This window comes from Gallinula chloropus (assembly GCF_964237585.1).
Source record: "Gallinula chloropus genome assembly, chromosome: 3".
NCBI classification, from domain to species: domain Eukaryota; kingdom Metazoa; phylum Chordata; class Aves; order Gruiformes; family Rallidae; genus Gallinula; species Gallinula chloropus.
In genome coordinates, this window is record NC_140087.1 from 77,688,575 (window position 1) to 77,710,661 (window position 22,087).

General features: G+C 49.8%; 2 protein-coding genes across 2 annotated transcripts; both read left to right on the top strand.

The window, feature by feature from the left end:
* Positions 1-716: 716 nt before the first annotated feature.
* On the top strand, positions 717-7,352 carry LOC311189460 (TOG array regulator of axonemal microtubules protein 2-like; the record flags this gene model as incomplete). The annotated part of the gene is made up of 10 exons (XM_084261124.1): positions 717-856; positions 1,548-1,653; positions 2,175-2,410; positions 3,796-3,954; positions 4,335-4,452; positions 5,389-5,492; positions 5,631-5,835; positions 6,046-6,262; positions 6,802-6,888; positions 7,111-7,352. 10 exons carry the CDS (start codon positions 717-719, stop codon positions 7,350-7,352), a joined length of 1,614 nt encoding a protein of 537 aa, XP_084117250.1.
* A 7,315-nt stretch (positions 7,353-14,667) lies between these two features.
* Positions 14,668-21,025, top strand: LOC311189461 (TOG array regulator of axonemal microtubules protein 2-like; the record flags this gene model as incomplete). The annotated part of the gene is made up of 10 exons (XM_084261125.1): positions 14,668-14,807; positions 15,499-15,604; positions 16,126-16,361; positions 17,747-17,905; positions 18,286-18,403; positions 19,062-19,165; positions 19,304-19,508; positions 19,719-19,935; positions 20,476-20,562; positions 20,784-21,025. The coding sequence occupies 10 exons, from the start codon at positions 14,668-14,670 to the stop codon at positions 21,023-21,025; spliced, it is 1,614 nt and encodes a 537-aa protein (XP_084117251.1).
* Positions 21,026-22,087: the final 1,062 nt, after the last annotated feature.

Consider the following 22,087-nt stretch of genomic DNA (forward strand, 5'->3'; position numbering starts at 1 on the left):
GGAGGAATTATATATATATATACATATAAAATATGACATATATATATATAATGTTATATATATATATAAAATAAAGCACCTCTCACTGTATTGATAAACATTCTTTGCAATCACTCTGCCCTCAAAGGTAAGAGCAGGAGTCAGCCTGTCAGTACCTCAGCACTGCTGCTTCCAACTGATTAAAAACTAAGCAAAGACTAAAAAAAGCCCTTTCTAAGCCCCCAGCCACCCTGCCCACCACTCTCCACTTACAAGGTCCTTTTTGGTCTCTGCAGGCATTCACCTACCACCTATCAAGGGGGCAGTTTGCAGTGACCCCAGCACGAGCGATGCGTGCAAAGAGCAGAGCTCTCTTTCTGCCTCCAGGAAGGGTGTCACCAGGTGCCCACTCCCCAGCATCCCTGTCACCCACCAGCGTGGCAAGTTCCAGCACAATTCCTCAGGTGAGCCCACTCCACTGCAGCCCCACCACCAGCTCTCTCCTTGCACAAGAAGCACAAACTGCCTCATTCCAGAAACAACTTCTTTCCCAAGAGCACGCTAAAATGTATGTGCGCTCAGCTCCCTGCGTTCTAGAACATTTGAAGCAAATGGAAACAGAGGCACTCTCAGATTCAGAGGGTGACACATCACACTGTGCCCTGGGAGCTGCTCCTCAGGTGGGATGCCTTGCCCCGGGGTATGCGATGCTGATGCCTGACCCTGTCCTAACAGGGATGTCGCAGCCTGCCACTGCTCTGGACTTCCTGGACTGGGAAGAGGAGGCAGAGGAGGGAAGTGCCTGGGAAGTCAGACCCTTTGCTGAACCACAGCAGGAGCTGCTCAATGCCCTGACATGGCTCAGCAGCGATGACTGGTAAGAAAACACCTTGTTTGCTCTTTCTCCCTGTCAGTGTGCAGGTAAATGAGAAGCTTTTTTCTAGTGCCTCCGAGGCCAGGCAGCTCAGATGTCCAAAAGGAACTAGTGAAACCACTCCAAAGCAGTCCCAGTATAAGCTTTTGATTTGCTTCCCTATGTCCTCCTGCAAGTGAGTCCTGCAAGTGAGCGCCTGCAGGGAGTTGCTTTTTCTGAGAAATGCACTAAGCCATGGTGCAGAGATGCCCAGTCTGTCATTTCCCCTGAAGGAGGGAAGAAAATTTTTTTAAAAAAGGTAGACACAGACAAGAGTAGAGTCCTGAGAATTCCAGAGGCATGTTGGTTGTCCTTTTGATTTCTGGGTCAGCATCGAGTCACTAGGGCTCCATTCACACTGAGATAACGGTGAAACCCCTTCCACAATCCTTCTCCTTGTGCAGCCTCTTTGTCTGGCCCCTCTCCCTTTTCTCTTCCCCCTTCCTTTTTGGTGCCCTGTGAGGTGCAGAGAACTGCTGCAAGTGTGGGAGTCTGGGTTAACACTCAGGGACCGCAGTGGGGAAGGGTCCCCAGTCCTGGCCTGCAGTCCCAGCGAAACAGTGAATGTATCACATGCCAGCTGACAGCCTGGGCATTTCACTGCCCAGTTCTTGGGTGGGGAGAAAAATGAATCTTTCTTGAAATGGCTTTTCAGGGAGCAAAAGGCAAAGGGACTCTTCAGCATCAGGTGCCTGGCTATCCGCCACTCCGAAGTCCTTCTTCCCAGACTTCGTGATGTTTCTTTGGCAGTTAGCAAAGAGGTAAGAACAATGTGTTGAACTGTGTCCCCTGTGCCTCATCCATGGGGCGTAGAGTAGACACGTGCTTCTTCCTTTACTTCTCTACTCAGTGTCTGCCTCGTAGCTATTAAGAAAATGAGGCCTAAAAATGGCAATATGTCACTTGTTCTGTAGGATCTGTCTGTACATATAGATATCCTGACTGGCACGGAGGGCATCTGTCTGCCTCCTCTTTGAGCTATTTAGCATCTTGTCCCTCGATCTTAAAACCCAACCCTTGCTTTAATGAATTTGCTTGTCTTCATAAAAGGGCCTAAAATCCAAGCAGTAAGCATTATGGGCTGAGCAGCACACTTTATGCTTAGGCGTTCGGTCTCCTTCAAATTGTATTGTAAAAGTGAAGTTGTTTGTATCAGAGTAAGTGTGTTTCTGTGCCTGTGGTCTCTTCTGCTTGCTCTTACTGTGCTTCCTTGGCCTTTTCCTGGGGGGAAGTGAGTATCTTTACCGGGTGATTCTTACATTTCCCTTCATGACTTCCCCAGGTGAACAACCTGCGGTCCAAGGTATCTCGCTTTGCAATTGGCACACTCGGAGAGCTCTTCAGGACCTTGAAGAAGAAAATGGACCATGACGTTGATATGATATGTCAGGCCTTGCTCCAGAGGATGGGGGACTCCAGTGATTTCATCCAGAAAGGAGCCAGTCGATCCTTGGGGCTCATGGTGCAGAATGTGACTCCTGCACGAGCCATGACTGCTCTCATGGCGAGTGGAATCCAGTAAGTAGTTCTTCTCTTCATGCTATCGTTTGCCTTTGTGTGTGTGTGGGGAAGGGATGGGAGGCAGAAGGGGAATGCTGGTCGGGAAGGGTCCTTTCTCCTGCACCATGCGTGAACCCGGTGGTTAGGTTCTCTGGTCAACTTCACTCCCTTTGTTTTCACAAAGGGAGGAGGGACAGTGGCAGTTCCAGCAGTGAGCACCCTTTGATCTTTCGCAGTGCTAAGCACAGAGGCACAAGTTAAAACCCAGCATCATTATCCCATTAACTTGAGAAATAAGGAGGTTCATTGCTGGCACACAGAGCGTGTGGGGGAGAACCTGCTAGGTGCAGCACAGCCTGCTCAACAGGCGGGGCCCCTGCTGAGAGAAGCCTGACCACCACTGTCGTTGCAGCTCCATTTTCTCTCCAAAGTGCTGCTGCAGGTTAGCCTTAACCTGGTAAGCCATTTTACAGGCAGCTTCCCAGGCTGACACCCAAGGGATAGCTGAAGCAAGTGCTGACCATCAGATCTTTGTGCCGGGCCTGTTTCAAACAGGCTCCCCACCCTCTGGAAAGGACAACGTGGCTAAAACGACCGCTACCCTTTCCTCAGCTTTGGAAAAGGGCAAAACATTGCAACGTACCTCTTCCCAAAGCTCAAACTGGTTGTGTGGCTGGATATTCTGCAGCTTCCTGCCCCACAGGGATTTTTCCCGCCATTTTTTGTCCTCGGCTGTGCAGATTTGCAGGTTTCTCTCTGGCGCCTGCAATGGGCCTCTGTCCCCCCACCCCACTGCGGTGACTGTGGTGCCTGCAGACTTTGTTACATTTCCTCACTCCCTTGTCTAGGGGCAAAAAGCGGCTGCTTGTGGGGTTTTTTTCTCCTAAATGTGATTCCCAGAGGCACTGTGGCCGTTGCTCATGGGCTCGGCCTTGCTCAGCGGCACGTCCGGCCTTGCGCCCGGCTGGCGGTTGCTCTCTTGGGCCTGCAGTAGCAGCTTGCTGCTTCTTGCAGAAGCTGCCCCTGCTCCCTGCCCCTGCAAAAGCAGAGTGGAGATAAACAGGTGGGATAAGCCTGAATCCTGCTGCAGTTCTGTCAGTGTCCTGGGAGCCCCCTGACCGGTCAGGATGAATTGTCTTTCCCAGAATTGCCTCTCAGACAGAGGGAAATGAAAGGAACTGAGCTGTCACATAGTCCAGGGAGCTGGAATTCCTCCCTTTTCCTTCCTTTTTAAAATGCCAACGTTTGTATTTATCTGAGGCCAGGATCTTGTGCAGGTGGCAAAAGCTGCAGCGAGAACACATGCCTCCTCCTCAGCTAGGACAGGGAGCATGCTGTGAGCAAAGCCTGTGCTCCTGGCTTTCCCTTTCCCTCTGTTCCAGTGCTTGTTCTCTTGTTTGCAGGCACCGCAATGTCATGGTGCGGAAGTGTGCGGCTGAACACCTCCTGACGACGATAGAAACAATTGGGGCTAAGAAGCTCCTCTCAGGCAAACACATTAATACCGACGAGCTGGTGAACACGGTGGTGAGGCTCGCTCAGGATTCTCATCAGGACACAAGGTGGCGATCTTGATCAGTTACAATTTCATAGCGCCAAACCCAATCCCCCCTATTTCGATTCTTAGTTTAAATTACTAGATGCTAAGAACACACAAGCAGCTAGCTGCCCCTCTGCATACATGTAGTACAGAATCGTAAATAGCAAGCGTGAGGCGATTTAGCCCAGTTTCTCCCTCAGCCAGAGAAGGGTGGCTTCCTGGGCAGTGGCAGTAAGTGGAACTAAGTATCTCTTTGCTGAATAGGTAATAGGCATTACACGTGACGAGTTTAAGATCTCAGCTTATTTCATGGGCGCGTTTTCCTGGCTTATTGCCAGGGGAGAAGAGAGAGGAACGCTCAGATGCAAAAGCAGCCATTCCTTTTTCTCTTTCCTGTGTCAGGTATTATGGACGGCAGATGCTTAATGTATTGATGAGTCATCAAAATTTTGCCAAGTATTTGAACCAGTCTGGCCCCTCACATGATTTGAAACAAGTCATGGAAACAATCAAGAAGAAAGTAAGTACTTAGCAGGAGAAATGCCTCTTTTCTGCAAGAAGTGAGAATACTCATGTGAGATTATAGATACCCGATCTTATTTCTTCTTCCACTGAATCGTTTTGATCTTGGGAATGAAGTGTTGCACCTCAGCCTGTTTATCTGCAGACAGTGAAGGAACTAGTATGGTTAGAAATGATGTGTGTGGATTCTGAAGATCAGCCCCAAACAGGAAAGGGAAGGAGAAATTGCAAATATACAAAAGATGCACAGGGCAATCACAATCCTGCTGTGTTGTCATGTGCTGTGGAGCTGGAGGAAGCTTCATCAATTCAGCATCCAGAAGAAACTCTCTCCCCTGCCTCCACTTTCCCCAACCCTCACCCCCATTCCTTTTGACTTACTCTGCAGGAACAGGGAGAGTGAGTGTGAACCAAATTCCTCTTTGTGCTCAAGACTAATGAATTCAGGATTTTCTACTGCTGCCCATTAATGTAGCTTCATCAATTCAGCATCCAGAAGAAACTATCTCGCCCGCTGCCATTTTCCCTACCACTATCCGCCCAGCCCCCCGCCACCCTTCCTTTTCACTTACTCTGCAGGAACAGAGTGCGTGTGAACCAAATCAACACGTAACACAATGGGCCAACCTCCAGAGAGTCAAATACTTTCCCACTGTTCCCTTTAAGAAGGCCTGTCCCCTACCAGATTCCTTTATTCCTATTTGTGCTCAAGAGTAATGAATTCAGGATTTTCTACTGCTGCCCATTATGGTAGCACCTACAGCCTTGTGTTTCTGAAACAAAGAGTAGACATCCCTGAATCGCTGGCATCTCTCCCTCTCTACGACATGTTTCCCTAAGCATGTCTTGGTAGCCTTGATCCTGGTTTTTACTTGTGTTCTAAGCAAGTACTTTAAAATTTGATAGTCTATAGCTTCATGTTTTTCTTCTATAGGGAGTGGAAGGTCGTAAATGTGAGGCTCCATCTGCCAAGGTCCACAAGAATCCTAGGAAGAGCAGTTCAACGATGCCTCAGGACGAGCTGCCTTCTGATGGAGGGTACTGAGCACTTCCATTCTATCTGACAAAGCACACGACAAGCTTTACCAGCCTCTTCCTCAGGACATTCTTTCTGGTAGAGATGAGGCAGGACAGAGGTTGTTGCCTTGTCCTACACATCTTCCTTTTATTTTTCAGCTTGAGATGTGGCTCTGACAGACGCCTCTTACCCCGTCGGGCTGTGTGTCACAGGTCACTTCAGACTGCGGAAGAAACCAACCAGCTGCAGGAGCTTTACAGGCTCCTGTCAGACAAGGATTTTGAATCAAGACTGGAGGGAGTGGGGCTCCTACTAGAGTACTGCAAGAGCAGCCCCCAGCTCCTTTCCAACAACATTGTCCAGGTACATAGGGGATCTCTACTGCTCCTTCCCCCTTAAGGCCCTTCCCAGCCCTTAGTAGCCCCCGGGAAAGCAGTGACATTGTGCTAGCAAGTGCTGCCCTGACAGGAAGGATTGAGTTACCCGGTTATCTTGCTGGGTACTTGTTTCTACATCCCTTCTTGAAAGAAAGACATTTGAATCCAGCTTTCATCTTCTTTGTTTTCTGAACAGATTTTTGATGTGTTTGGCCTGAGACTTCGGGATTGCAACAAAAAAGTGAACCAGCAGGCACTAGAGGTCCTGGCTTTGATGATACCCATGCTCAGAGATGCCTTACACCCAGTGCTGGTCTCCCTGGTGCTAGCGGTCACTGAGAACCTGAACTCAAAGCAGTCGGGGATTTATGCTGCAGCCACGAAGGTGCTGGAAGCATGCATTGCTCACCTAGGTAAGGCTGAGCTCTGACTCCTCTGCCTCGGAGCCAACTCAACCCCGAGTCTGCTGATAGCTTGTGCTGTCTGTGAAAAAAGTTCTGATGCTGCAAGGAAAACTTTGCTTGGCTGATCAAACTGGTGAGGCTGGACTCTTGCAGACCAATGCAGGCAACAGTTATGGACATGGGGACGTGTCAGCTTTCTCACCCTTGTCCTTTGAGGAGAGAGAAGGTTGCTTCTGCAAAGCTCCAGGAGGTTCAAGCTCTTCACTGCTTACATGTGATTTCAATTGTGAGGGCTCTGATGTGCAATGTTTAACACAGCTGCTTGTAGAGCACTCAGGTTTGGATTGACAAATGTGAAAGGAGAAATTTTCTTTTTTAATTTCATAATCCTCAAAGTAAGCTTGAGGAAAACCAGAAGAAAAGGACTCAGAAACTGGAAGAATTTTATTGTAGAAAGTGCCCTTACCCTTGCCCTCCCTTCCCCCCTCTTTATATTTGGTGCCTTAGAACCTCAGAAGAGTGAGCAGAAATGACTGTTTCTCTTTCAGATAACACGCTGATGCTGCAAGCCCTGGCCCAACGAGTGCGGTCGCTCAGTGGCCAAGCTCTGCTCGACGTCACAGCACACATCTCAGGTATCACCTGCTGCAGTTGCTCTCCCCTTCTGAGTCAAGAAGTGTTGGAGGGACTATTTAGAGGGAATGCCTTGTCATAGTGGAACAGCTGATAAAGCGTGTCCCTCCTGCAGAAGGCATATACCAAAATGTATTTGGCAGGGGTTTGTCTGTTCTGAAGTGGGGTATAATACTGTTGTTTGCTTTAAGGTTGTTAAGAAGCTTTTCTTTCTTGCTCGACAGAGCTTGTGACATGGGTTTATCCCCGGAGACCCCAAGCTGCCAAGCTCTACGGCCTGCCCACTCTCTGGTTCCTCTTGGGAAGAAGCGTCCTGCCTGTGCGGAGTGGCAACATCAAGGCTGTGGTGACCAAGCTTGCAGTGGCCCTCTACCAGCTGATGGGCTCCGAGCTGCAGGAGTGCGCTGCCAGCCAACCTCAGCATGTGGCAAAAAGCCTCACTGACATCTTAAGAGCTGAATGCTGAGCAAAGGCTTGGAGTGCTCAAGCAGCGGCACAGAGGTGTGGAGAGGGAGACGTGAAGGCAACGGTGGATGTGCTGGCAGCGGCGTTGGTTTTATTCTGCCTGCCTGAGGAACAGAATTTATCCAAGAGTTTATAGCTTTTGATTTGAGATATTTTATAAGGATAGTATTTAATATTTGTAGTCATTAAAAGGCTAATATTTTCCAAAAGTTTTGTACCTTGAGTTCCTCTTCCTGAAGAAGCTGCAGAGACACCAAAGAAATAAAACCCGTGCGTAAACGCAATTTGTAACTGTGAAAATGAAAAGCCTGTATTTGAATGCAGACTGAGAAAGCAAGAGACATGCAAACACACCTACATGTTTATACTGACACACATTTGCCCGTGAAGTAAGAGATGGGTTTTGGAAGCGCTGGAAGTAAAGGATTAGGCGGCTTCTTGAGCCAGACAAGAAGCAGAGACCTGCCAGGTGGGCCCTTTCCAAGTCTCTGGGAGCTGCGGGTGCACTGGCAGATACCTGAGATGTCCTGGCCAAGCTCAGAGTCCCAGTCTCACGACAGGAGAAATTGCCCCCTCCCTGGAGCTCAATTTCTCTTCCCATTTCAGGAGATGTCTCTTGCCTGTTGTCCCTTGTGCTCCCCTATGCAAGGGACTGGTGAGGCGCGGTGACCGGTGCCATCTGCCTGCCTCCCAGTGCTTTGGGGCAGCCCTGGAGAGGTGCAGGAGAGGGGCTCAGGGCAGGGGGTTTCAGGGGGACATATGGCGTGCCGGGCAGTAAGTGGGCAAAAGGTGTCCTACAGAAGCTGTGGAGAGGTAAGCTGTGGCCTCATAGGAAAGGGGATATTGGAAAAATAGAAAAGAAATGGTTTTCTTGCCCATCTTGTGAGAAATGAAGGGTTTGCCTTACATGGGGACCAAGAAAGCACTTCTGACCCTGAGATTCAAGGAACAGAGGGAGGGAGGCACGTGCCAGTCCCTCACCATACAGAAGGGAGAAGTGATGAGAGAAGAGAGGGAGGGCTGAAAGCAGCAGGTGTTGGTGCATCCCTACACTAAGAGGTGATAACCGAGCAGCCTGATCTAAACCTTCTGAAGCTTTTTTTAGTAGGGGTTGTTTGCTTGCTTGTTTTTAACTCCTGCTTTTTGGTAGCAGGGCGCACTCAGGGACTCATCTCTCTAGATTGCATGATCTTGGGACCTGGCTCTGGAACGCTGGTGTCTGGGGATCTTGCAGAGCCTGGTGGAAGTCGTAGTCCTTGCAGATCTGCTGGATCATTTGAGTTTCCCAGCTCGAGAAAGTTTTCAAACAGCTTAACAGGAGCAGCGTGGGACCATATAGTTGTTTTGTGGGCAGGATGGAGCTGCACAAAGTGTGTGTGTGTGCACCCAAATGCTAAGGCTCAATCGCTCAGAATGTCAGAGGGTGCTGAGGTTAAACATCAGATCTTGAAGCATGTCACTTCATCATGACCTGCAGTTTGCTACCACCTGAGATCTGTTTTACCAGATGTTGTAGTTTTGTGTGGCTGGGTTCTGGTGGAGAAGGGGGGCTGCAGGGGTGGCTTCTGCAAGAAGCAGCTAGAAGCTCTCTGCAGGCCCAAGAGAGAGAAAACACCAGCCGAAGGGAGTGAGAAGATGTAAGCAGCCGTGCAGGCACCAAGGTGAGTGAGGAGGAGGGCAGAGACACTACAAGCACTGAGGAGACAGATTGCCCTGCAGCCCATGGAGACGATCATGGTGGAGCTGGTGTTGGTATTTCTAGTGCCAGTGGGAGAGCTGCGTGTACCTGCTCACCTCTGAGAGCAGAGTGCATTGCTTTAGCTCTATTGTGCGCAGCAGTGACAGGAAGGTGACCACACACCTCACTGGCATGGTTAGGATCTCCCCATGCTTACGGCAGAGAGAGATTGATCCAAGAGCGTATCTTTTATCTGGTATTTTTGCCACCTGCCGTGGACTGATTTGTTCTACAGCAATAACTGAGCGGCTGTCCTCAACTACTGAAGGGTCCATCCCTGGAGATACTCAAGGTCAGGCTTGGTAGGGCTATGAGTGACCGGATCTAGTGCAGATGTCCCTGCTCACTTAAAAAGTCCCTTGCAACCCAATACATCCAATGAAAGGAGAGGAAAGAAATCTTGTGGTTGTGGATGGGCAACTAGCAACACACATGCAAATTTGAGTATGTTGTGGTTGTGCTGTAGTACTGTGAGGTCACGTAAGGCTAGGGCTTAGAGCCCCAGGGCACCACTGGTGTCTCAGTCTTCCTCTTTGCGGTGGTGAGGAGAGGAGTGTGTTTTCACCTCTCGGTATCAGATCCCGCAGATTTCAGCAATTTGTGCTGTCCTCATTTGGAAGACAAGTACCACGCGCCAGTTGCTGTCTACCGTGGGAGCATTCCCAACTTCCAACCCAGATACACAGCTCTGCGCGGCGGAAGCACTGACTCAGACTTGCAGTTTTGTGGCAGTTGTTGGATCCCTGAAGAAGGAGGTAAGGATGGGAAGGGCTGGAATATGCACTGATGGCCCAGCCAAATGTAAAAAGCACCTTGATTTCAGAGAGAAATGGTTCTTGGAGGCTGGTCCTCATGTGCTGGCTCTGTGTCAGAGTAGGTTGGCTTTATGAAGGATACAAACAAGCTGAGCTTCCTTGACTGATTGAAGAATCTTGAGTGCCCGGCTCATCAGATGGGTTGATTGTAAAGGCACGAGGTCAGCTAACTCAGCTCTTCCCTTCGACCTCACCTGCAGCTTCTTCTCAGTCCATATTCACAACCCGGGTGATGGAGCCTCTGAGTTCGTGGGCTGGGGATGGAGCACTTGTGGTGCAATCCCTGGGAAGTCACTGAGTGAGCCAAGGAAGGGCTCAGCGGGACAGTGCGCTGCTTGAGTTCTAGAGCCACGTCCCCCTGCACAGTTCTCTCTAGTACTGTTTCTAGGTTTCAGAGACCCCCCTTCATTCTCTTCGATGGATCTGCGCAGGAGCGAGTGATGGGAAGGGGCAATTCTGGTCTTGATCTGGCTCTCTGTCTGTGACAAGGATGTTGGGATAGTAAGAAAGGGTGCACGTCACACCCTGCTCCCTCCACCCCCCTTCCTAGCAATGGCATGGGGAGCCTGAAGTGATTTCATCAGGCAGAGGGTCCTTACACAGAGCAGTAGGGTAAGGAGCCTGCCAGATAGATGCCAGGTGGGAGTCGAAGGGGGCAGGCTGGATGCTCAGGCTGAGCGCTGTGTTCTGGTCTTTCCAGGCATCTCTGCTGTGCTGCAGAAGTGGGCCTTGGGAGAAGTTGCCGCCTTTGCTCTCCGCTATCCCTGTGTCACCAGGTCCATCTGACGGGGCTCCTGGCAGCACTGCAGTGCCTCTCCACAGGGCTCAGCACCTGCCTTGCCAAGAGACCCTGAAGATGTGGTAAGTCCAAGCGCCTGATCCTCCAAGAAGCCGTTCACCTCGCGCTTATTTTCCACAGTCAGCTCTCCAGTATCTTTAGGGAAACTTCTCTGCATGCACCATTTTGTGTATCTCTGTGGATCCAGCACGATGTCAAAACCCGCCTCAAACGCTCTTCAGATCAGGGCTGGTGGTGGGCAGGAGGAGGCAGGATTTAAGAGTACCTTAAAAGCAGGTCCTCACTGGACTCCAAAACCCCTTTTTCTTTGTGAAAGAGCAGCGAGCTGTAGTATTACTCTCGGGAGACAGCAGTGGTACTACCACGTGGAACAAGATACTGTCATCAGTTTAAGGCGTGGGCAGACAAAGGGAGGCTTGTGGAGCAGCATAAAGGTAGTCGCCCTCAGTGCAGACTCCAGACTGCCTTCCCATCTCTTGCTGCTTCAGAGGGGATGTATGTAACAGCGTGAGGCGCTTGGCTGCAAAAGGAGAGAGAGCAGAATTGGATAGGTAAGGCCCAAAGTGAAAAATGACTCCTGTGTTTCAGCTAGAGCTTGGTGAGCAATCAACAACTGGAAGTGTAAAGGCAATTAATCCGCCTCGTATAGTGTTGGTTTTATGGGTTGCATCCCCTCCTTCATCAGAATGGCCATGCTAAGAGAGGTTAGCTCCTTGAATGCTGTACCCCGCTTCTCTTTCTCTCTCCTCACATATTCTTTTATCCTTCATTTTCTTAAGGCCAAGATCAGGCAGGAGAAATGAAGAGAAGACCCTTCAACCTGGTGGTAGGTACAGGGAGTGGCTGTCCCAAAATGACCCATGGGTGGCACTGTGGAAGTTTGGTTGGTTGGTTGAAACGCATCCTGTCCCTGTGCAGCTGCTGAAACTGGAAAGCAAAAGAAAGAAAAGCCCTACCGAGTTTTCCTAATGCTTTCTGAGGGAAAGCATAACTGCACTGGAGGTGCTGGAGGTCAGGTTAGACAGAGCAACCTGATGTAGCTGAAGATGGACTAGATGGCATTTAAAGGCTCCTCCCAACCCACAGTGTTCTACGATTCAACGATTTTTGGGGTCACTCTCTCATGTTAGTGTGCACTGGGAGTTGTTTGGGACGACAAAGGGATTGGACCCAGCTAAATCTGGGAGGAATTATATATATAAATACTATATTATATATATATAATTATATATATATATATATAAAATAAAGCGCCTCTCACTGTATTGATAAACATTCTTTGCAATCACTCTGCCCTCAGAGTTAAGAGCAGGAGTCAGCCTGTCAGTACCTCAGCACTGCTGCTTCCAACTGATTAAAAACTAAGGAAAAAAAAAAAGCCCTTTCTAAGCCCCCAGCCACCCTGCCCACCACTCTCCACTTACAAGGTCCTTTTTGGTCTCTGCAGGCATTCACCTACCACCTATCAAGGGGGCAGTTTGCAGTGACCCCAGCACGAGCGATGCGTGCAAAGAGCAGAGCTCTCTTTCTGCCTCCAGGAAGGGTGTCACCAGGTGCCCACTCCCCAGCATCCCTGTCACCCACCAGCGTGGCAAGTTCCAGCACAATTCCTCAGGTGAGCCCACTCCACTGCAGCCCCACCACCAGCTCTCTCCTTGCACAAGAAGCACAAACTGCCTCATTCCAAAACCAACTTCTTTCCCAAGAGCACGCTAAAATGTATGTGCACTCAGCTCCCTGCGTTCTAGAACATTTGAAGCAAATGGAAACAGAGGCACTCTCAGATTCAGAGGGTGACACATCACACTGTGCCCTGGGAGCTGCTCCTCAGGTGGGATGCCTTGCCCCGGGGTATGCGATGCTGATGCCTGACCCTGTCCTAACAGGGATGTCGCAGCCTGCCACTGCTCTGGACTTCCTGGACTGGGAAGAGGAGGCAGACGAGGGAAGTGCCTGGGAAGTCAGACCCAGAAGTGGGCCTTGGGAGAAGTTGCCGCCTTTGCTCTCCGCTATCCCTGTGTCACCAGGTCCATCTGACGGGGCTCCTGGCAGCACTGCAGTCCCTCCCCACAGGGCTCAGCACCTGCCTTGCCAAGAGACCCTGAAGATGTGGTAAGTCCAAGCGCCTGATCCTCCAAGAAGCCGTTCACCTCGCACTTATTGTCCACAGTCAGCTCTCCAGTATCTTTAGGGAAACTTCTCTGCATGCACCATTTTGTGTATCTCTGTGGATCCAGCACGATGTCAAAACCCGCCTCAAACGCTCTTCAGATCAGGGCTGGTGGTGGGCAGGAGGAGGCAGGATTTAAGAGTACCTTAAAAGCAGGTCCTCACTGGACTCCAAAACCCCTTTTTCTTTGTGAAAGAGCAGCGAGCTGTAGTATTACTCTCGGGAGACAGCAGTGGTACTACCACGTGGAACAAGATACTGTCATCAGTTTAAGGCGTGGGCAGACAAAGGGAGGCTTGTGGAGCAGCATAAAGGTAGTCGCCCTCAGTGCAGACTCCAGACTGCCTTCCCATCTCTTGCTGCTTCAGAGGGGATGTATGTAACAGCGTGAGGCGCTTGGCTGCAAAAGGAGAGAGAGCAGAATTGGATAGGTAAGGCCCAAAGTGAAAAATGACTCCTGTGTTTCAGCTAGAGCTTGGTGAGCAATCAACAACTGGAAGTGTAAAGGCAATTAATCCGCCTCGTATAGTGTTGGTTTTATGGGTTGCATCCCCTCCTTCATCAGAATGGCCATGCTAAGAGAGGTTAGCTCCTTGAATGCTGTACCCCGCTTCTCTTTCTCTCTCCTCACATATTCTTTTATCCTTCATTTTCTTAAGGCCAAGATCAGGCAGGAGAAATGAAGAGAAGACCCTTCAACCTGGTGGTAGGTACAGGGAGTGGCTGTCCCGAAATGACCATTGGAATCCTGACCCATGGGTGGCACTGTGGAAGTTTGGTTGGTTGGTTGAAACGCATCCTGTCCCTGTGCAGCCGCTGAAACTGGAAAGCAAAAGAAAGAAAAGCCCTACCGAGTTTTCCTAATGCTTTCTGAGGGAAAGCATAACTGCACTGGAGGTGTTGGAGGTCAGGTTAGACAGAGCAACCTGATGTAGCTGAAGATGGACTAGATGGCATTTAAAGGCTCCTCCCAACCCACAGTGTTCTACGATTCAACGATTTTTGGGGTCACTCTCTCATGTTAGTGTGCACTGGGAGTTGTTTGAGATGACAAAGGGATGTGACCTAGCTCCATCTGGGAGGAATTATATATATATATACATATAAAATATGACATATATATATATAATGTTATATATATATATAAAATAAAGCGCCTCTCACTGTATTGATAAACATTCTTTGCAATCACTCTGCCCTCAGAGTTAAGAGCAGGAGTCAGCCTGTCAGTACCTCAGCACTGCTGCTTCCAACTGATTAAAAACTAAGCAAAGACTAAAAAAAGCCCTTTCTAAGCCCCCAGCCACCCTGCCCACCACTCTCCACTTACAAGGTCCTTTTTGGTCTCTGCAGGCATTCACCTACCACCTATCAAGGGGGCAGTTTGCAGTGACCCCAGCACGAGCGATGCGTGCAAAGAGCAGAGCTCTCTTTCTGCCTCCAGGAAGGGTGTCACCAGGTGCCCACTCCCCAGCATCCCTGTCACCCACCAGCGTGGCAAGTTCCAGCACAATTCCTCAGGTGAGCCCACTCCACTGCAGCCCCACCACCAGCTCTCTCCTTGCACAAGAAGCACAAACTGCCTCATTCCAGAAACAACTTCTTTCCCAAGAGCACGCTAAAATGTATGTGCGCTCAGCTCCCTGCGTTCTAGAACATTTGAAGCAAATGGAAACAGAGGCACTCTCAGATTCAGAGGGTGACACATCACACTGTGCCCTGGGAGCTGCTCCTCAGGTGGGATGCCTTGCCCCGGGGTATGCGATGCTGATGCCTGACCCTGTCCTAACAGGGATGTCGCAGCCTGCCACTGCTCTGGACTTCCTGGACTGGGAAGAGGAGGCAGAGGAGGGAAGTGCCTGGGAAGTCAGACCCTTTGCTGAACCACAGCAGGAGCTGCTCAATGCCCTGACATGGCTCAGCAGCGATGACTGGTAAGAAAACACCTTGTTTGCTCTTTCTCCCTGTCAGTGTGCAGGTAAATGAGAAGCTTTTTTCTAGTGCCTCCGAGGCCAGGCAGCTCAGATGTCCAAAAGGAACTAGTGAAACCACTCCAAAGCAGTCCCAGTATAAGCTTTTGATTTGCTTCCCTATGTCCTCCTGCAAGTGAGTCCTGCAAGTGAGCGCCTGCAGGGAGTTGCTTTTTCTGAGAAATGCACTAAGCCATGGTGCAGAGATGCCCAGCCTGTCATTTCCCCTGAAGGAGGGAAGAAAATTTTTTTAAAAAAGGTAGACACAGACAAGAGTAGAGTCCTGAGAATTCCAGAGGCATGTTGTTTGTCCTTTTGATTTCTGGGTCAGCATCGAGTCACTAGGGCTCCATTCACACTGAGATAACGGTGAAACCCCTTCCACAATCCTTCTCCTTGTGCAGCCTCTTTGTCTGGCCCCTCTCCCTTTTCTCTTCCCCCTTCCTTTTTGGTGCCCTGTGAGGTGCAGAGAACTGCTGCAAGTGTGGGAGTCTGGGTTAACACTCAGGGACCGCAGTGGGGAAGGGTCCCCAGTCCTGGCCTGCAGTCCCAGCGAAACAGTGAATGTATCACATGCCAGCTGACAGCCTGGGCATTTCACTGCCCAGTTCTTGGGTGGGGAGAAAAATGAATCTTTCTTGAAATGGCTTTTCAGGGAGCAAAAGGCAAAGGGACTCTTCAGCATCAGGTGCCTGGCTATCCGCCACTCCGAAGTCCTTCTTCCCAGACTTCGTGATGTTTCTTTGGCAGTTAGCAAAGAGGTAAGAACAATGTGTTGAACTGTGTCCCCTGTGCCTCATCCATGGGGCGTAGAGTAGACACGTGCTTCTTCCTTTACTTCTCTACTCAGTGTCTGCCTCGTAGCTATTAAGAAAATGAGGCCTAAAAATGGCAATATGTCACTTGTTCTGTAGGATCTGTCTGTACATATAGATATCCTGACTGGCACGGAGGGCATCTGTCTGCCTCCTCTTTGAGCTATTTAGCATCTTGTCCCTCGATCTTAAAACCCAACCCTTGCTTTAATGAATTTGCTTGTCTTCATAAAAGGGCCTAAAATCCAAGCAGTAAGCATTATGGGCTGAGCAGCACACTTTATGCTTAGGCGTTCGGTCTCCTTCAAATTGTATTGTAAAAGTGAAGTTGTTTGTGTCAGAGTAAGTGTGTTTCTGTGCCTGTGGTCTCTTCTGCTTGCTCTTACTGTGCTTCCTTGGCCTTTTCCTGGGGGGAAGTGAGTACCTTTACCGGGTGATTCTTACATTTCCCTTCATGACTTCCCCAGGTGAACAACCTGCGGTCCAAGGTATCTCGCTTTGCAATTGGCACACTCGGAGAGCTCTTCAGGACCTTGAAGAAGAAAATGGACCATGACGTTGATATGATATGTCAGGCCTTGCTCCAGAGGATGGGGGACTCCAGTGATTTCATCCAGAAAGGAGCCAGTCGATCCTTGGGGCTCATGGTGCAGAATGTGACTCCTGCACGAGCCATGACTGCTCTCATGGCGAGTGGAATCCAGTAAGTAGTTCTTCTCTTCATGCTATCGTTTGCCTTTGTGTGTGTGTGGGGAAGGGATGGGAGGCAGAAGGGGAATGCTGGTCGGGAAGGGTCCTTTCTCCTGCACCATGCGTGAACCCGGTGGTTAGGTTCTCTGGTCAACTTCACTCCCTTTGTTTTCACAAAGGGAGGAGGGACAGTGGCAGTTCCAGCAGTGAGCACCCTTTGATCTTTCGCAGTGCTAAGCACAGAGGCACAAGTTAAAACCCAGCATCATTATCCCATTAACTTGAGAAATAAGGAGGTTCATTGCTGGCACACAGAGCGTGTGGGGGAGAACCTGCTAGGTGCAGCACAGCCTGCTCAACAGGCGGGGCCCCTGCTGAGAGAAGCCTGACCACCACTGTCGTTGCAGCTCCATTTTCTCTCCAAAGTGCTGCTGCAGGTTAGCCTTAACCTGGTAAGCCATTTTACAGGCAGCTTCCCAGGCTGACACCCAAGGGATAGCTGAAGCAAGTGCTGACCATCAGATCTTTGTGCCGGGCCTGTTTCAAACAGGCTCCCCACCCTCTGGAAAGGACAACGTGGCTAAAACGACCGCTACCCTTTCCTCAGCTTTGGAAAAGGGCAAAACATTGCAACGTACCTCTTCCCAAAGCTCAAACTGGTTGTGTGGCTGGATATTCTGCAGCTTCCTGCCCCACAGGGATTTTTCCCGCCATTTTTTGTCCTTGGCTGTGCAGATTTGCAGGTTTCTCTCTGGCGCCTGCAATGGGCCTCTGTCCCCCCACCCCACTGCGGTGACTGTGGTGCCTGCAGACTTTGTTACATTTCCTCACTCCCTTGTCTAGGGGCAAAAAGCGGCTGCTTGTGGGGTTTTTTTCTCCTAAATGTGATTCCCAGAGGCACTGTGGCCGTTGCTCATGGGCTCGGCCTTGCTCAGCGGCACGTCCGGCCTTGCGCCCGGCTGGCGGTTGCTCTCTTGGGCCTGCAGTAGCAGCTTGCTGCTTCTTGCAGAAGCTGCCCCTGCTCCCTGCCCCTGCAAAAGCAGAGTGGAGATAAACAGGTGGGATAAGCCTGAATCCTGCTGCAGTTCTGTCAGTGTCCTGGGAGCCCCCTGACCGGTCAGGATGAATTGTCTTTCCCAGAATTGCCTCTCAGACAGAGGGAAATGAAAGGAACTGAGCTGTCACATAGTCCAGGGAGCTGGAATTCCTCCCTTTCCCTTCCTTTGTAAAATGCCAACGTTTGTATTTATCTGAGGCCAGGATCTTGTGCAGGTGGCAAAAGCTGCAGCGAGAACACATGCCTCCTCCTCAGCTAGGACAGGGAGCATGCTGTGAGCAAAGCCTGTGCTCCTGGCTTTCCCTTTCCCTCTGTTCCAGTGCTTGTTCTCTTGTTTGCAGGCACCGCAATGTCATGGTGCGGAAGTGTGCGGCTGAACACCTCCTGACGACGATAGAAACAATCGGGGCTAAGAAGCTCCTCTCAGGCAAACACATTAATACCGACGAGCTGGTGAACACGGTGGTGAGGCTCGCTCAGGATTCTCATCAGGACACAAGGTGGCGATCTTGATCAGTTACAATTTCATAGCGCCAAACCCAATCCCCCCTATTTCGATTCTTAGTTTAAATTACTAGATGCTAAGAACACACAAGCAGCTAGCTGCCCCTCTGCATACATGTAGTACAGAATCGTAAATAGCAAGCGTGAGGCGATTTAGCCCAGTTTCTCCCTCAGCCAGAGAAGGGTGGCTTCCTGGGCAGTGGCAGTAAGTGGAACTAAGTATCTCTTTGCTGAATAGGTAATAGGCATTACACGTGACGAGTTTAAGATCTCAGCTTATTTCATGGGCGCGTTTTCCTGGCTTATTGCCAGGGGAGAAGAGAGAGGAACGCTCAGATGCAAAAGCAGCCATTCCTTTTTCTCTTTCCTGTGTCAGGTATTATGGACGGCAGATGCTTAATGTATTGATGAGTCATCCAAAGTTTGCCAAGTATTTGAACCAGTCTGGCCCCTCACATGATTTGAAACAAGTCATGGAAACAATCAAGAAGAAAGTAAGTACTTGGCAGGAGAAATGCCTCTTTTCTGCAAGAAGTGAGAATACTCATGTGAGATTATAGATACCCGATCTTATTTCTTCTTCCACTGAATCGTTTTGATCTTGGGAATGAAGTGTTGCACCTCAGCCTGTTTATCTGCAGACAGTGAAGGAACTAGTATGGTTAGAAATGATGTGTGTGCATTCTGAAGATCAGCCCCAAACAGGAAAGGGAAGGAGAAATTGCAAATATACAAAAGATGCACAGGGCAATCACAATCCCGCTGTGTTGTCATGTGCTGTGGAGCTGGAAGAACCTTCATCAATTCAGCATCCAGAAGAAACTCTCTCCCCTGCCTCCATTTTCCCCAACCCTCACCCCCATTCCTTTTGACTTACTCTGCAGGAACAGGGAGAGTGAGTGTGAACCAAATTCCTCTTTGTGCTCAAGACTAATGAATTCAGGATTTTCTACTGCTGCCCATTATGGTAGCACCTACAGCCTTGGGTTTTTGGAAACAAAGAGCAGACATCCCTGAATCGCTGGCATCTCTCCCTCTCTATGACATGTTTCCCTAAGCATGTCTTGGTAGCCTTGATCCTGGTTTTTACTTGTGTTCTAAGCAAACACTTTAATATTTGATAGTCTATAGCTTCATGTTTTTCTTCTATAGGGAGTGGAAGGTCGTAAATGTGAGGCTCCATCTGCCAAGGTCCGCAAGAATCCTAGGAAGAGCAGTTTAACAATGCCTCAGGATGAGCTGCCTTCTGATGGAGGGTACTGAGCACTTCCATTCTATCCGACAAAGCACACGACAAGCTTTACCAGCCTGTTCCTCAGGAAATTCTTTCTGGTAGAGATGAGGCGGGACAGAGGTTGTTGCCTTGTCCTACACATCTTCCTTTTATTTTTCAGCTTGAGATGTGGCTCTGACAGACGCCTCTTACCCCGTCGGGCTGTGTGTCACAGGTCACTTCAGACTGCGGAAGAAACCAACCAGCTGCAGGAGCTTTACAGGCTCCTGTCAGACAAGGATTTTGAATCAAGACTGGAGGGAGTGGGGCTCCTACTAGAGTACTGCAAGAGCAGCCCCCAGCTCCTTTCCAACAACATTGTCCAGGTACATAGGGGATCTCTACTGCTCCTTCCCCCTTAAGGCCCTTCCCAGCCCTTAGTAGCCCCCGGGAAAGCAGTGACATTGTGCTAGCAAGTGCTGCCCTGACAGGAAGGATTGTGTTACCCGGTTATCTTGCTGGGTACTTGTTTCTACATCCCTTCTTGAAAGAAAGACATTTGAATCCAGCTTTCATCTTCTTTGTTTTCTGAACAGATTTTTGATGTGTTTGGCCTGAGACTTCGGGATTGCAACAAAAAAGTGAACCAGCAGGCACTAGAGGTCCTGGCTTTGATGATACCCATGCTCAGAGATGCCTTACACCCAGTGCTGGTCTCCCTGGTGCTAGCGGTCACTGAGAACCTGAACTCAAAGCAGTCGGGGATTTATGCTGCAGCCACGAAGGTGCTGGAAGCATGCATTGCTCACCTAGGTAAGGCTGAGCTCTGACTCCTCTGCCTCGGAGCCAACTCAACCCCGAGTCTGCTGATAGCTTGTGCTGTCTGTGAAAAAAGTTCTGATGCTGCAAGGAAAACTTTGCTTGGCTGATCAAACTGATGAGGCTGGACTCTTGCAGACCAATGCAGGCAACAGTTATGGACATGGGGACGTGTCAGCTTTCTCACCCTTGTCCTTTGAGGAGAGAGAAGGTTGCTTCTGCAAAGCTCCAGGAGGTTCAAGCTCTTCACTGCTTACATGTGATTTCAATTGTGAGGGCTCTGATGTGCGATGTTTAACACAGCTGCTTGTAGAGCACTCAGGTTTGGATTGACAAATGTGAAAGGAGAAATTTTCTTTTTTAATTTCATAATCCTCAAAGTAAGCTTGAGGAAAACCAGAAGAAAAGGACTCAGAAACTGGAAGAATTTTATTGTAGAAAGTGCCCTTACCCTTGCCCTCCCCTCTCCCCCTCTTTACTTTTGGTGCCTTAGAACCTCAGAAGAGTGAGCAGAAATGACTGTTTCTCTTCCAGATAACACGCTGATGCTGCAAGCCCTGGCCCAACGAGTGCGGTCGCTCAGTGGCCAAGCTCTGCTTGACGTCACAGCACACATCTCAGGTATCACCTGCTGCAGCTGCTCTCCCCTTCTGAGTCAAGAAGTGTTGGAGGGAATATTTAGAGGGAATGCCTTGTCATAGTGGAACAGCTGATAAGGCGTGTGCCTCCTGCAGAAGGCATATACCAAAATGTATTTGGCAGGGGTTTGTCTGTTCTGAAAGGGGTATAATACTGTTGTTTGCTTTAAGGTTGTTAAGAAGCTTTTCTTTCTTGCCCGACAGAGCTTGTGACATGGGTTTATCCCCGGAGACCCCAAGCTGCCAAGCTCTACGGCCTGCCCACGCTCTGGTTCCTCTTGGGAAGAAGCGTCCTGCCTGTGCGGACTGGCAACATCAAGGCTGTGGTGACCAAGCTTGCAGTGGCCCTCTACCAGCTGATGGGCTCCGAGCTGCAGGAGTGCGCTGCCAGCCAACCTCAGCATGTGGCAAAAAGCCTCACTGACATCTTAAGAGCTGAATGCTGAGCAAAGGCTTGGAGTGCTCAAGCAGCGACGCAGAGGTGTGGAGAGGGGGACGTGAAGGCAACAGCAGATGTGCTGGTTTTATTCTGCCTGCCTGAGGAACAGAATTTATCCAAGAGTTTATAGCTTTTGATTTGAGATATTTTTTAAGGATAGTATTTAATATTTGTAGTCATTAAAAGGCTAATATTTTCCAAAAGTTTTGTACCTTGAGTTCCTCTTCCTGAAGAAGCTGCAGAGACACCAAAGAAATAAAACCCATGCGTAATTGCAATTTGTAACTGTGAAAATGAAAAGCCTGTATTTGAATGCAGACTGAGAAAGCAAGAGACATGCAAACACACCTACATGTTTATACTGACACACATTTGCCCGTGAAGTAAGAGATGGGTTTTGGAAGCGCTGGAAGTAAAGGATTAGGCGGCTTCTTGAGCCAGACAAGAAGCAGAGACCTGCCAGGTGGGCCCTTTCCAAGTCTCTGGGAGCTGCGGGTGCACTGGCAGATACCTGAGATGTCCTGGCCAAGCTCAGAGTCCCAGTCCCACGACAGGAGAAATCGCCCCCTCCCTGGAGCTCAATTTCTCTTCCCATTTCAGGAGATGTCTCTTGCCTGTTGTCCCTTGTGTCCCTCACCCTATGCAAGGGACTGGTGAGGCGCGGTGACCGGTGCCATCGGATTGCCTCCCAGTGCTTTGGGGCAGCCCTGGAGAGGTGAAGGAGAGGGGCTCAGGGCAAGGGGTTTTGGGGGACATATGGGGTGCCGGACAGTAAGTGGGCAGAAGGTGTCCTACAGAAGCTGTGGAGAGGTAAGCTGTGGCCTCATAGGAAAGGGGATATTGGAAAAATAGAAAAGAAATGGTTTTCTTGCCCATCTTGTGAGAAGTGAAGGGTTTGCCTTACATGGGGACCAAGAAAGCACTTCTGACCCTGAGATTCAAGGAACAGAGTGAGGGAGGCACGTGCCAGTCCCTCACCATACAGAAGGGAGAAGTGATGAGAGAAGAGAGGGAGGGCTGAAAGCAGCAGGTGTTGGTGCATCCCTACACTAAGAAATGAGAACCGAGC